Here is a 14,650-nt window from a genome sequence, read left to right on the forward strand (position 1 = left end):
CTATCGGATAGCCAGGGAGAAATCCTGAAACTTTTGTATTTAACATTTTCCTTTAAAATGCTCTCCCGCCAAGTTATTCTGCCGTTCCGGTACTTTTACTATACCCTGTATATCGATACTGAAGTGACGTTATGGATGAAGCTGTGAGGCTTTATATAAAAAAATATCAACTGGATATGCGAAAAGGCTCAATTCTCGAATGTCAATGCCATTTAGAAGCCTTTTTAAACATTTTTTAACTCCAAGTAGGACATTTAATGTTTCACCGAATATCTATCACCACTGATGTGACGTCACGCGCGATGCTGTTAGGCCTTGTAATCTAGATGGTAACTGATATAAAAAATAAAAATCGGCAATAATGAGATAATGCACGAAATTTTCTTTTATTCCAGGCCGATTTTAACGTTCTGAAAGAGTACGCTCAGTCCAACGGTTCGTTAATATGGTGCAACAAGGAAAAAAGGACGTTAGTCATAAACAAATACGCGCACGACGACGTGAAGAAATTTTGGAAAAGGTATTCGAAGGGGAATTAGCACTGAGAATTATCTAGTATTAGTTAGTTTTAATAAATTTATATTGTGAAAAGTCCTGAATAAAAGTCTAATTAATTTCCTTTTTAAATTCTTGTTTTGCTTCATTCCTCTGTAAATTGGATTAGCGCTTGAGAAATCAATATCCCATCTTCCTTATATAACCGGCTTTTAATTCAATTAGGAGGTGACGTCAGAGGAGAGTAGTGTCAAGTTCGTGTTCTTAATTTCAGAATTAAAAATGCATAAGTTTAGAGAAATGGAAAATAGGAAAGGCCCTTCGGGACAGACTAGTCCGATATTTACATGGTCTCCGTTACCTCAGCGGAAACAGATGAGTTTTATAAAAAGGGAGGTAAGTATGTACTGAGTTTTTATGGTATATTAATTTCTATTCTAGAGAAGCACAAAATCACAAAATACACAGGTATAATAAAAAATAAGTAATTTTTTAAAATTTTCTATTACCTACACAGCAAAAATTACATATACATCGTAGGTATATACCTTTTTGTAATGAAAAATCTGTACAAGGAAAAAAATTTTGTAACACCTATTTTATACTAGCAAATTCAACGGTTTTTGCCGCTATTGTCATTATTAATTAATAAAATTGTTGAAAATTACCATCTTCCTTCACCATAAATTAAAACGACACCATCAACTCCGTGTTGCTATACACGTGAACCATTTTTGACACGAAAAAGTAATGTAAACACTATCGCAAAAACGTTAATACTAAATTCGGATTTCAGTATTTGGTATCGCCCCTGCGGCCACGTGGATAGTGAGCGGATTGCGTACGAGCACAAAGCGAATGGCGCTAGAGACTACGGTAGCCCAGCAATGTAAGGGTTTTAAATACCACAACTTCAATAATTTGATTTTCGGAAATGGATTTTACGAAACATTTTTTTACAATATTGACTTATGTAATCCCAAATTTGTTTGGATAAGTTGTGAATCACCGTGTATATTTTTTTTTTAATGAGATATTTTCCAACTTTTTAACTACAACAGAAAATGTTAAAATTTACACCTATAGATTCAAGTTATTCGTAAATCGTATTACTATACTGGATATATATTTCTGGTCCTCAAAGCTAAGGGTGGCTTACATGAAAATTATAAACTTATACATATATTATTTAATGATGTATGTACGTTCTCTACGTAAATATTTAGCTATAAACAATAATCAAAACAGCGAAAACGAATTATAATTTGTACTGTGCACAAATTTCATTGAAAAACATATTTTATTGATGTACTTACAGACCGACACAAATAAGTTTGTTTCTGAGGTAGCTCCGCCCACAAATACGCACTGGACACGGCAACTGCTTCTTATTATTTTTTTTTTTCGTCGTGACGATACGACGCAAAACAGCTGGTTCGTCCGTCGGTTGTCTCACCTATGACACTGATGAGGACTAATAAGTCCGAAACCGGTCTGTGCCTGGTGGGTAAACTGACGAACGACCCTAGCTGTTGCACTAGGTGTTGCGAGTATAATTCAATGCCGGTAGGGTCATATAGTCCTCGGAGTAGTTGTTTCTCGCAACACTGACAATTAAAACATTGTCTTCGCCCTCTGTGGGTGGCAGTCGTGCAACAAGTACCTGCAATATAGCAGGTCCCTTCCTACTGTTGCCATTTGAATGGCACAGTTGGGAGACAGCACGACAGATGGAGACATTTGCGCTCCTGCGTACAATTTCTTCTAACCGAATGCTTGCTTTTTCAATCTTGCGCAGCTCTGCCTTAGTGCAAACTTATTTTTGTCGGTCTGTATGTTGTTTGTTCATTATTGGAAAAGTTGATATTTTTATTTTGTTTTATTTATTTCTAAAAAACATTCGTCTATACCAGATACATAATATTTTTAATAAAAAAAGATGTACGTATAAACATAATTATACACATATTAAAAATGATTTTCTTCTGTTGAAAAAGGAAACAGACTGCAGATTATAGTTGAATGTTTGTAAAGAAATGTAATATATACTCCACTGGACTATCCTCCCGTCACGGACTTTGCGTCCAGTATCCACTGTCCAGTGTCCAGTGTAGACTAACAGTCACGATCAGGTGGCAACTATAATTTTTGTTTGTTATTGCTAAAACCTTAAAAATAAAGTGTACTTGTTTCTAGAAAATTAGTTCCCCATCAAATAAAGAAACAAAGCTGTATCCTAACTGTGACGCAAACGTTTGGTTACGATCATGCGAAGAGGAAGTAATTGGACCCTTACAAGGCAAAATTACAGGTAAAAGGTCCTATTAGTAAGGGTACTTTTGACAAGAACAATATCCTTAGGCGACATTCCAAACTGGCTTAACGGTTCTCTGATTCGGAACGGTCCAGGCTTACTGAAGGTCGGTGATCATGAATTTGCACATCTTTTCGATAGCTTGGCGCTATTGCATAGGTACGAACTTATGCTCTGTTGTTTTATACAAACTGTCCCTTAATGTGATGGACAAACTTCGACACGATGCTCCTTCCTAGGTCAAAATAAAACGTTTAGATACCGATTCCTCACTGCATGGTGTTGAAAATGGTTTATAGACGTATTTCTTGTAAACCAGTTGAACTATTTTGTATCCAGTGCCAATAAATCATTTTCAAACTGCTATTTTGACCTAGAAGAACTTTGGTTCTCCGTACTAAGCGATTTATTTCAGATTTGGGATAAAAAACGGCGAAGTAACTTACCAGTGCAGATTTTTACGTTCCGAAACGTTCAAACAAATGTTTACAGCAAAAAGGATCGTCACCACACAGTTCGGAACAAAATCGGTGCCAGATCCCTGTCACACGATTTTTCAGAGGTATTCGACAGTGAAAAAACTTTAGTGCGTAGCTTAAAGTCGATCGAAATTTTAGAATCGCAGCCATGTTTAACGTTGGACCTTTAGACAACTCTATGATATCAGTGTACCCCTTTGGCGACGAGTTGTACGCTTTCGGGGAAACCCCTATTATCCACAAAGTGAATCCGGAATCTTTAAACACTGAAGACGCTGTAGATGTTAGAAACTATATTTCAATCGTGAACCATACATCTCATCCTCATGTGATGCAAGACGGTAAGGTATATTCAATTTGTCAATATATATTTGTGAATTATCTAATAGAAATACAGGGTATTTTTAAATGAAGTAGCAAAAATGGTACCAGTGAATGTAGAGCCAAAAAAAAGGATTGAAGTAAAAATACCTTATTCACATTTTTTTCTTTAACATGAGGAATGCTAGAGACACGAAGCTTGGTATGAGCATCCTACTAATAAAGAGGCAACTTTTCAATATTTGTTCGATCATTGGCGTATTTTATAAAGGAGGGAAACAGTCAACACCACTGCAATATTTTATTAGAAATTTTTTATATGAAGCAAATTATTTATTTCAAAATATTTATTAGGAAGACTGATTTATTGCGCAACTTTTTTACATCTTCTAATTTTTTGATAAAACCGATAGTTTTCTAGTAAAAAAATTAAATGCCTCATCGTTCACTAAAGGGGTAATTGTGAAAATTTGTAAGAATAAAGTAGGCGGATGTCATAACAAATAAATTATTATTTATCATATTAATAAATTGACATTTTCTGTCAACCAATAATTAGTACCAATTGATTTCAACCTGTGCAAGAATTGAATGACTCTGATTTACCTAACCGCGTGGATTTTTGTCAATGGTACATTAATATTTCCGGGCATGACTTAAATTTCCTAATGAATATACTTTTCACCGATGAAGCAAATTTTCCTACAGTAGGTGCAATAAACCTTCATAATGTTCATTCATGGTCGGAAGAAAATACTCATGAAATATTTGTTTCAAGATGTCAACATAATGTCAGTTTAAACGTTTGGATGGGAATTTTAGGAAATACTCTAGTAGGTCCTTTTATTCTTCCACACAGGCTTGGAGTGGCCGAATATCTTAGATTTTTTAACGAAAATCTTCCAACATTACTTGAGGATGTATCCCTCACTACACTTCAGGTGATGTGGTATATGCACGATGGGGCACCTGCACAGGCCACTTGCCGTTAGAGAATGGTTAAATTTAAATTATCCGAATTGCTGGATTGGTCGTGGTCGTGATGGCCCTGTTTGTTGGCCTGCACGTTCACCTGACCTAACTCCTATGGATTTCTTTTTGTAGAGACACATAAAAAGAATTGTTTATGCCACTCATGTTGCCTCCTTAGAAGAACTACTCTTAAGAATATTTCAGGCAGCAGATGACCTTCGTAATAACCAAGAATTGTTTGTGCGAGTGCGTTATAACTTCAACAGACTATTAGGTTATGCTTGCAGCAAAATGGAAATTATTTCGAGAATATTCTTTAATTTAATTTTGCACTTCTTGTTTTTCGTTTGTATTAAATTTTATTTCAGATAAATAACTTCACCTAATACATGTCCCAATAACAATTTATTTGTTGACATCCGCCTACTTTATTTTTAAAAATTTTCGCAATTACCCCTTTAGTGAACGATGACGCATCTAATTTTTTTACTAAAAAACTATCGGTTTTATCGAAAAATTACAAGAGGTAAAAAAGTTGCGCAATAAATCAGTNATCACGTAAGCATGTGGATCCAGTCTTAACCTTAGTGTTTTTATTTACCGTCTATTGTCAAACCTGGATCAATTCTGTGTTTCAGTACTCCCCTCCAAATTCCGACCATCCGACTAAAGTCATTTTAATTAAAATACATTTTTCTAGTATTTTACCTAAAGCCAATTCCTTTTAAATAAACAAACGTATGTGCCACAACAGTGCCCTTTTCTACATTTATATCTTAGACATTGTGGAACTGTGCTTCTCTGTTAAGCCGGAATGTCTTATTTACGATAAAATACATATCCTAACCTATAAATGATTCACAAACAATCAAGAATTGTAAATAAATACAGGTTTAGTTTGTTCAAAACTATTTTAAATGGCAGATAATGGTTTAGGTTCTTCCAGCCACGAGAGTACTTTAATCAAACAAACCAATTTAGAGTGTAAAAACCTTTACGATTACCTAAAGACCCGATCGCCGAATGTACTTGAGAAACTGTACAATCACCCCACTATATGTTTAGCTGTGTATAGGTAAGCTAGTACTCATTTAGGAGATTGCTATTGTTCTAAAATTGCTGATGATTTTAGAGAATTACCTGAATTAGCCCGACAATATGTTATAAGGATACTTTTTGTAGAACAACCTGTTCCACAAGCCGTCGTAGCCTCCTGGGGTTCGCAAGCTTTTTCCAAGTAAGTGTATTTATTGACACGGTTAAAATTAAATAGTTAATGTTAATTTTTTAGAGAACACGTGTATGTAAGTAAAGTACTGAGTGAGCTCTCGGTATGGCAGGAGGCTGCTATTCCCGGCGGTCTTTTAGGTTGGATACTCTCATCGACGTTTAAAAGAAACCTCAAAGTGGCACTACTTGGAGGGTATGGTATTAAACGTTCAGATAATGTACATTTCTAATAATAAATACCTATTAGGGGTAAACCATGGAGTATGTCGTCTGCGTTAGAGGCAGATAGTAAAGCGAGAGATGTAACTTTCTTAGACGCTTATTCCTTGGAGAGGTGGGAATGTGTTCTGCATTATATGGTGGGGTCGCAGCAGCAGGAAGGGATTTCCGCAGATGCTGTGAGAATTTTGCTACACGCGAACCTTATGAAACGGTAATACTTTTTGTGTATGTGCTTTTTGTATGATATCGTGTGATATTCCTTAGCGATGAGGAAGATGGCAGCCCTGTGATAACCAGACAAGGATTCCAATTTTTATTGTTAGATCGGCAGGCGCAAGTCTGGCATTTCTTGCTACAGTACCTGGATACGGTCGAGGAGCGAGGCTTAGATCTGGTGGAATGTTTGACGTTTCTATTCCAACTTAGTTTTAGTACGTTAGGAAAGGTAATGTTTGAAGCTAGCGTGAGTGGTTCGATTTTTTTTAGTCGAAGTTTGGGAACAGGTAAATTTCCAAGAAATTATGATAATTTGTTGATATCTTCGATTTCTTTGAAATTATGGGATTAATCTATTTTCAAGTTTGTGAGACCCTTGTTCTCTTGTTTTTCCGAAAAAAATTTTTAGAGCTCTGGCGCCATATTAAAATTTACATTGTGACAGCGTTATTCCGAAAATGAAAATGAGAGTACAGTAAAATTCTAGGGAACTTTTATCAAATTTTATTCTTTAATGTCTTTTTATATTATCATGTATTACAAATTTCCTCAAACGAATTAATACATATTTTTTAACACTTTTTTTTGTAATATTTTCTTTACTTTTTAAGATGTGTAGTTTTTTATTTATTTTATTTTTTATCAGAATCATACAACAAATTATCGTTGTTGTTTGGTAATCCACTAATTCTAAAAGCTCAATAAAAATAGTCGGACCACCATTGTGTAACATTTACAAAATTGTTGTCCAAATAGCGAATAAACATTAATTTTTAGGATTACAGTACTGAAGGTATGAGTCCCGGTTTACTGATTTTCCTACAGCACCTCAGAGAATTTGGCTTGGTGTACCAGAGAAAGGTAAATGTCTTTTTGTCAAACTAATCCTGAAAGCGAACCACTGTCTTTTCGACTTTTTTTCTATATTAGCGCAAAGCGGGCCGGTTCTACCCGACGCGCTTGGCGCTCAACATCACCTGCAGCCAAAGCAAGGGCGCGGCCGACTTAGAGGAGGACGCCCCCAAGGGGTACATCATCGTCGAAACGAATTACAGGGTCTACGCCTATACAGATTCCAATTTGCAGGTGGCCTTGATAGGCCTCTTCACCGACCTCATGTACAGGTATACACGGCTACTTCCGACGAAAATTTTCTATTGCGGCAGTCGATTTCGTTTTCCAGATTTCCGAATTTAGTGGTAGGCGTCATAACCCGGGAGTCGGTGAGACAGGCTTTCCGAGGGGGCATCACCGCGGACCAGATAATAGGCTACCTCAAGCAACACGCTCACCCCCAGATGCTGCAGGCCGAGAACAAGCAACCACTGCCGCCCACCGTCGTCGATCAAATCAAACTGTGGGAGATGGAGAGGAACAGGCTCACTTACAACGAGGGGGTTTTGTACAGTCAGTTTTTGTCGCAGGTGAGGATGACGACGTAAAAAAAATCGTTGGCTTCAGTTTGTACAGGTGTACTGAATTTTTATGGATATTGAAGTAGGAAAAATAAAATTTGGGTTAAAAAAACACAGGGACCTTCAAGTGACCTTGACAATTGACCTTAAGGTCAAGGTCGTTGTCAAATTTGAGTTTGATCTTCCTTTTAATGGTACCTTCACAACGTTAAATCAGCCCAAAAAATTAAATAAACGGCTAGCAAGCAAATATCCAACATTTGACCTTCTCAAGGTCGGAACAACAAGAACAATTAAAATTTCAGTTCTGACGTTAAATTGTTCACCTTTTTTTTAATACGGTGTCAAAAACAAAGTTTTCCTTCCATTAAAAATAAAACATCAACATTAAAATGACCTTAAAAATGACCACAAGGTTAACATTGTTAAGGTCATCGTCATATTTGAGGTTGATATTTCCCATAAAGGTACCTTCACCACAGTTTATTCCGCCATAAAACAAATAAACAGCTACCAGGCAGTTTTTTAGCATTTGCCCTTGAATTAACCTTCTCTAGGTCTCGAAAACAAACTTGAAAATATCATATTGGACGTAAAATTTCCCGTTCTTTTCGAATCCGGTGTCAAAAATAAGGGTTCCTATTTTAAAAAACGCCGACCTAGGAATGACCTTGAAAATTAATCTCAAGGTCAAAGCCCCCATTGTCTTGAACATTGTCCGTATCGCGTAGATACGGAGAAACGGGTGCGTATATTAAAATGGCCCACCCTGTATAAGAAATTTCTAACTCAAATCCAAAAAACTTATTAAATGACTATCTGTCATCACTGAAGTGACGTCACGTGAGTCGTAGCTGTGAGGCTTTACATTAAAAAAATATCAAGGCTCAATTCTAGCCTGCCAATGCCGTTTAGAAGCCTTTTAAAACATATTTCTAGCTTAAATTAAAAAAAACTTATGAAATGTTATACTGACTATACAGGGTATAGCAAAAGTATCGGAATGGCAGAATAACTCGGCGGGAGAGCATTTTAGGGAAAATGTTAATTACAAACTTTTCAGGATTTCTCGCTAACTATCCGATGGTGACCTTGAAGATCATTTCAAGGGCAAATATGATTTTCAAGTCAATGTCGAGCTCACTATCGAATAGTCATTGAGAAATCCTGAAACTTTAGTTTTTAACATTTTCCTCTAAAATGCTCTCCCACCAAGTTATTCTTCCGTTCCTGTACTTTTGTTAGTTTGACCTTGTGGGGGGGCCAAGGTCAAAAGAGAGGGGTCACTCAGGGTCATATCTGAACGTAAAATTTTCTGCTTTTCATTTCTGGGGTCAAAGTATAGAGTCCCATTTGAAAAATCACATTTGACCTTGAAATGATCTTCAAGATCAAGGTCAGTGTCAAGGTCACCATCGGATAGCCAGGGAGAAATCCTAAAACTTTTGTATTTAATATTTTCCTCTAGAATGCTCTCCCGCCGAGTTATTCTGCTGTTCCAGTACACTTTTGTTAGTTTGAGCTTGTGGGGGCCCCAAGGTCAAAAGGGAGGAGTCGCTCAAGGTCATATCTGAACGTAAAATTTTCTGCTCTTTTCATTTCTGGGGTCAAACTATAGGATCCCATTTGAAAAATCACACTTGACCTTGAAATGATCTTCAAGGTCAATGTCAAGGTCACCATCGGATAGCCAGGGAGAAATCCTGAAACTTTTGTATTTAACATTTTCCTTTAAAATGCTCTCCCGCCAAGTTATTCTGCCGTTCCGGTACTTTTACTATACCCTGTATATCGATACTGAAGTGACGTTATGGATGAAGCTGTGAGGCTTTATATAAAAAAATATCAACTGGATATGCCAAAAGGCTCAATTCTCGAATGTCAATGCCATTTAGAAGCCTTTTTAAACATTTTTTAACTCCAATTAGGACATTTAATGTTTCACCGAATATCTATCACCACTGATGTGACGTCACGCGCGATACTGTTAGGCCTTGTAATCTAGATGGTAACTGATATAAAAAATAAAAATCGGCAATAATGAGATAATGCACGAAATTTTCTTTTATTCCAGGCCGATTTTAACGTTCTGAAAGAGTACGCTCAGTCCAACGGTTCGTTAATATGGTGCAACAAGGAAAAAAGGACGTTAGTCATAAACAAATACGCGCACGACGACGTGAAGAAATTTTGGAAAAGGTATTCGAAGGGGAATTAGCACTGAGAATTATCTAGTATTAGTTAGTTTTAATAAATTTATATTGTGAAAAGTCCTGAATAAAAGTCTAATTAATTTCCTTTTTAAATTCTTGTTTTGCTTCATTCCTCTGTAAATTGGATTAGCGCTTGAGAAATCAATATCCCATCTTCCTTATATAACCGGCTTTTAATTCAATTAGGAGGTGACGTCAGAGGAGAGTAGTGTCAAGTTCGTGTTCTTAATTTCAGAATTAAAAATGCATAAGTTTAGAGAAATGGAAAATAGGAAAGGCCCTTCGGGACAGACTAGTCCGATATTTACATGGTCTCCGTTACCTCAGCGGAAACAGATGAGTTTTATAAAAAGGGAGGTAAGTATGTACTGAGTTTTTATGGTATATTAATTTCTATTCTAGAGAAGCACAAAATCACAAAATACACAGGTATAATAAAAAATAAGTAATTTTTTAAAATTTTCTATTACCTACACAGCAAAAATTACATATACATTGTAGATATGTACCTTTTTGTAATGAAAAATCTGTACAAGGAAAAAAATTTTGTAACACCTATTTTATACTAGCAAATTCAACGGTTTTTGCCGCTATTGTCATTATTAATTAATAAAATTGTTGAAAATTACCATCTTCCTTCACCATAAATTAAAACGACACCATCAACTCCGTGTTGCTATACACGTGAACCATTTTTGACACGAAAAAGTAATGTAAACACTATCGCAAAAACGTTAATACTAAATTCGGATTTCAGTATTTGGTATCGCCCCTGCGGCCACGTGGATAGTGAGCGGATTGCGTACGAGCACAAAGCGAATGGCGCTAGAGACTACGGTAGCCCAGCAATGTAAGGGTTTTAAATACCACAACTTCAATAATTTGATTTTCGGAAATGGATTTTACGAAACATTTTTTTACAATATTGACTTATGTAATCCCAAATTTGTTTGGATAAGTTGTGAATCACCGTGTATATTTTTTTTTTAATGAGATATTTTCCAACTTTTTAACTACAACAGAAAATGTTAAAATTTACACCTATAGATTCAAGTTATTCGTAAATCGTATTACTATACTGGATATATATTTCTGGTCCTCAAAGCTAAGGGTGGCTTACATGAAAATTANATCACAAAATGCACAGGTATAATAAAAAATAAGTATTTTTTTAAAATTTTCTATTACACAGCAAAAATTACATATACATTGTAGATATGTACCTTTTTGTAATGAAAAATCTGTACAAGGAAAAAAAGTTGTAACACCTATTTTATACTAGCAAATTCAACGGTTTTTGCCGCAATTGTCATTATTAATTAATAAAATTGTTGAAAATTTTGTCCACCGACGTTAAACACATTGGGCCCTTCGTACTAGGTTTCTACGAACTAACACAAATGTTGTATTGATTCACCATAACACAAATACTTCACCATAAATTAAAACAACACCATCAACTCCGTGTTGCTATACACGTGAGCCATTTTTGACACGAAAAAGTAATGTAAACACTATCGCAAAAATGTTAATACTAAATTCGGATTTCAGTGTTTGGAATCGTCTCTGCTGCCACGTGGATAGTGAGCGGATTGCGTACGAGCACAAAGCGAATGACGTTAGAGACTAAGAGATGTAAGGGTTTTAAATACCACAACTTCAATAATTTGCTTCTCGGAAATGGATTTTACGAAACATTTTTTTACGATATTGACTTATCTAATCCCAAATTTTTTTGGATAAGTTGTGAATCACCGTGTATATTTTTTCTTTAATAAGTTGTTTTCCAACTTTTTAACTACAACAGAAATGTTAAAATTTACACCTATAGATTCAAATGATTCATAAATCGTATTAATATACTGTATATTTCTGGTCCTCAAAGCTAAGGGTGGCTGCCGCCCTTACATGAAAATTATAAACTTATACATATATTATTTAATGATGTATGTACGTTCTCTACGTAAATATTTAGCTATAAACAATAATCAAAACAGCGAAAACGAATTATAATTTTTACTGTGCACAAATTTCATTGAAAAACATATTTTATTGATGTACGTACAGACTGACACAAATAAGTTTGTTTCTGAGGTAGCTCCGCCCACAAATACGCACTGGACACGGCAACTGCTTCTTATTATTTTTTTTTTTCGTCGTGACGATACGACGCAAAACAGCTGGTTCGTCCGTCGGTTGTCTCACCTATGACACTGATGAGGACTAATAAGTCCGAAACCGGTCTGTGCCTGGTGGGTAAACTGACGAACGACCCTAGCTGTTGCACTAGGTGTTGCGAGTATAATTCAATGCCGGTAGGGGCACATAGCCCTCGGAGTAGTTGTTTCTCGCAACACTGACAATTAAAACATTGTCTTCGCCCTCTGTGGGTGGCAGTCGTGCAACAAGTACCTGCAATATAGCAGGTCACTTCCTACTGTTGCCATTTGAATGGCACAGTTGGGAGACAGCACGACAGATGGAGACATTTGCGCTCCTGCGTACAATTTCTTCTAACCGAATGCTTGCTTTTTCAATCTTGCGCAGCTCTGCCTTAGTGCAAACTTATTTTTGTCGGTCTGTATGTTGTTTGTTCATTATTGGAAAAGTTGATATTTTTATTTTGTTTTATTTATTTCTAAAAAACATTCGTCTATACCAGATACATAATATTTTTAATAAAAAAAGATGTACGTATAAACATAATTATACACATATTAAAAATGATTTTCTTCTGTTGAAAAAGGAAACAGACTGCAGATTATAGTTGAATGTTTGTAAAGAAATGTAATATATACTCCACTGGACTATCCTCCCGTCACGGACTTTGCGTCCAGTATCCACTGTCCAGTGTCCAGTGTAGACTAACAGTCACGATCAGGTGGCAACTATAATTTTTGTTTGTTATTGCTAAAACCTTAAAAATAAAGTGTACTTGTTTCTAGAAAATTAGTTCCCCATCAAATAAAGAAACAAAGCTGTATCCTAACTGTGACGCAAACGTTTGGTTACGATCATGCGAAGAGGAAGTAATTGGACCCTTACAAGGCAAAATTACAGGTAAAAGGTCCTATTAGTAAGGGTACTTTTGACAAGAACAATATCCTTAGGCGACATTCCAAACTGGCTTAACGGTTCTCTGATTCGGAACGGTCCAGGCTTACTGAAGGTCGGTGATCATGAATTTGCACATCTTTTCGATAGCTTGGCGCTATTGCATAGGTACGAACTTATGCTCTGTTGTTTTATACAAACTGTCCCTTAATGTGATGGACAAACTTCGACACGATGCTCCTTCCTAGGTCAAAATAAAACGTTTAGATACCGATTCCTCACTGCATGGTGTTGAAAATGGTTTATAGACGTATTTCTTGTAAACCAGTTGAACTATTTTGTATCCAGTGCCAATAAATCATTTTCAAACTGCTATTTTGACCTAGAAGAACTTTGGTTCTCCGTACTAAGCGATTTATTTCAGATTTGGGATAAAAAACGGCGAAGTAACTTACCAGTGCAGATTTTTACGTTCCGAAACGTTCAAACAAATGTTTACAGCAAAAAGGATCGTCACCACACAGTTCGGAACAAAATCGGTGCCAGATCCCTGTCACACGATTTTTCAGAGGTATTCGACAGTGAAAAAACTTTAGTGCGTAGCTTAAAGTCGATCGAAATTTTAGAATCGCAGCCATGTTTAACGTTGGACCTTTAGACAACTCTATGATATCAGTGTACCCCTTTGGCGACGAGTTGTACGCTTTCGGGGAAACCCCTATTATCCACAAAGTGAATCCGGAATCTTTAAACACTGAAGACGCTGTAGATGTTAGAAACTATATTTCAATCGTGAACCATACATCTCATCCTCATGTGATGCAAGACGGTAAGGTATATTCAATTTGTCAATATATATTTGTGAATTATCTAATAGAAATACAGGGTATTTTTAAATGAAGTAGCAAAAATGGTACCAGTGAATGTAGAGCCAAAAAAAAGGATTGAAGTAAAAATACCTTATTCACATTTTTTTCTTTAACATGAGGAATGCTAGAGACACGAAGCTTGGTATGAGCATCCTACTAATAAAGAGGCAACTTTTCAATATTTGTTCGATCATTGGCGTATTTTATAAAGGAGGGAAACAGTCAACACCACTGCAATATTTTATTAGAAATTTTTTATATGAAGCAAATTATTTATTTCAAAATATTTATTAGGAAGACTGATTTATTGCGCAACTTTTTTACATCTTCTAATTTTTTGATAAAACCGATAGTTTTCTAGTAAAAAAATTAAATGCCTCATCGTTCACTAAAGGGGTAATTGTGAAAATTTGTAAGAATAAAGTAGGCGGATGTCATAACAAATAAATTATTATTTATCATATTAATAAATTGACATTTTCTGTCAACCAATAATTAGTACCAATTGATTTCAACCTGTGCAAGAATTGAATGACTCTGATTTACCTAACCGTGTGGATTTTTGTCAATGGTACATTAATATTTCCGGGCATGACTTAAATTTCCTAATGAATATACTTTTCACCGATGAAGCAAATTTTCCTACAGTAGGTGCAATAAACCTTCATAATGTTCATTCATGGTCGGAAGAAAATACTCATGAAATATTTGTTTCAAGATGTCAACATAATGTCAGTTTAAACGTTTGGATGGGAATTTTAGGAAATACTCTAGTAGGTCCTTTTATTCTTCCACACAGGCTTGGAGTGGCCGAGTATCTTAATTGTTAACGAAAATCTTCCAATATTAC

At 35.7% G+C, this 14,650-nt stretch overlaps 2 protein-coding genes across 2 annotated transcripts in view; both read left to right on the forward strand.

Annotated features, from left to right (window-relative positions):
• The first annotated feature begins 5,231 nt into the window (after nt 1-5,231).
• LOC108907817 (general transcription factor IIH subunit 4) lies at nt 5,232-9,970 on the forward strand. The gene is made up of 9 exons (XM_018711628.1): nt 5,232-5,656; nt 5,714-5,818; nt 5,873-6,004; nt 6,059-6,244; nt 6,298-6,478; nt 7,027-7,110; nt 7,180-7,373; nt 7,433-7,673; nt 9,739-9,970. The coding sequence occupies exons 1-9, from the start codon at nt 5,499-5,501 to the stop codon at nt 9,880-9,882; spliced, it is 1,425 nt and encodes a 474-aa protein (XP_018567144.1). The 5' UTR covers nt 5,232-5,498; the 3' UTR covers nt 9,883-9,970.
• Nucleotides 9,971-10,120: 150 nt separating this feature from the next.
• LOC108907741 (carotenoid isomerooxygenase) overlaps nt 10,121-14,650 on the forward strand; it is a 9,974-nt gene continuing 5,444 nt past the window's right edge. Inside the window, exons 1-5 of the mRNA XM_023454747.1 lie at nt 10,121-10,234; nt 12,823-12,937; nt 12,988-13,099; nt 13,356-13,502; nt 13,558-13,760. Of these exons, the coding sequence (XP_023310515.1) occupies nt 10,121-10,234; nt 12,823-12,937; nt 12,988-13,099; nt 13,356-13,502; nt 13,558-13,760 (691 nt within the window). The remainder of the gene's footprint in view (nt 10,235-12,822; nt 12,938-12,987; nt 13,100-13,355; nt 13,503-13,557; nt 13,761-14,650) is intronic.

Source organism: Anoplophora glabripennis, unplaced genomic scaffold (assembly GCF_000390285.2).
Source record: "Anoplophora glabripennis isolate ALB-LARVAE unplaced genomic scaffold, Agla_2.0 scaffold11, whole genome shotgun sequence".
NCBI lineage: Eukaryota > Metazoa > Arthropoda > Insecta > Coleoptera > Cerambycidae > Anoplophora > Anoplophora glabripennis.

Bases quoted from the DNA above. Each gene is read 5' to 3' on its own strand.
- LOC108907817 (XM_018711628.1), top strand. From the start codon at position 5,499: ATGGCAGATAATGGTTTAGGTTCTTCCAGCCACGAGAGTACTTTAATC. The intron at 5,657-5,713 runs GTAAGCTAGTAC...TGATGATTTTAG, and splicing joins ATATGTTTAGCTGTGTATAG to AGAATTACCTGAATTAGCCC. The intron at 5,819-5,872 runs GTAAGTGTATTT...TTAATTTTTTAG, and splicing joins GGTTCGCAAGCTTTTTCCAA to AGAACACGTGTATGTAAGTA.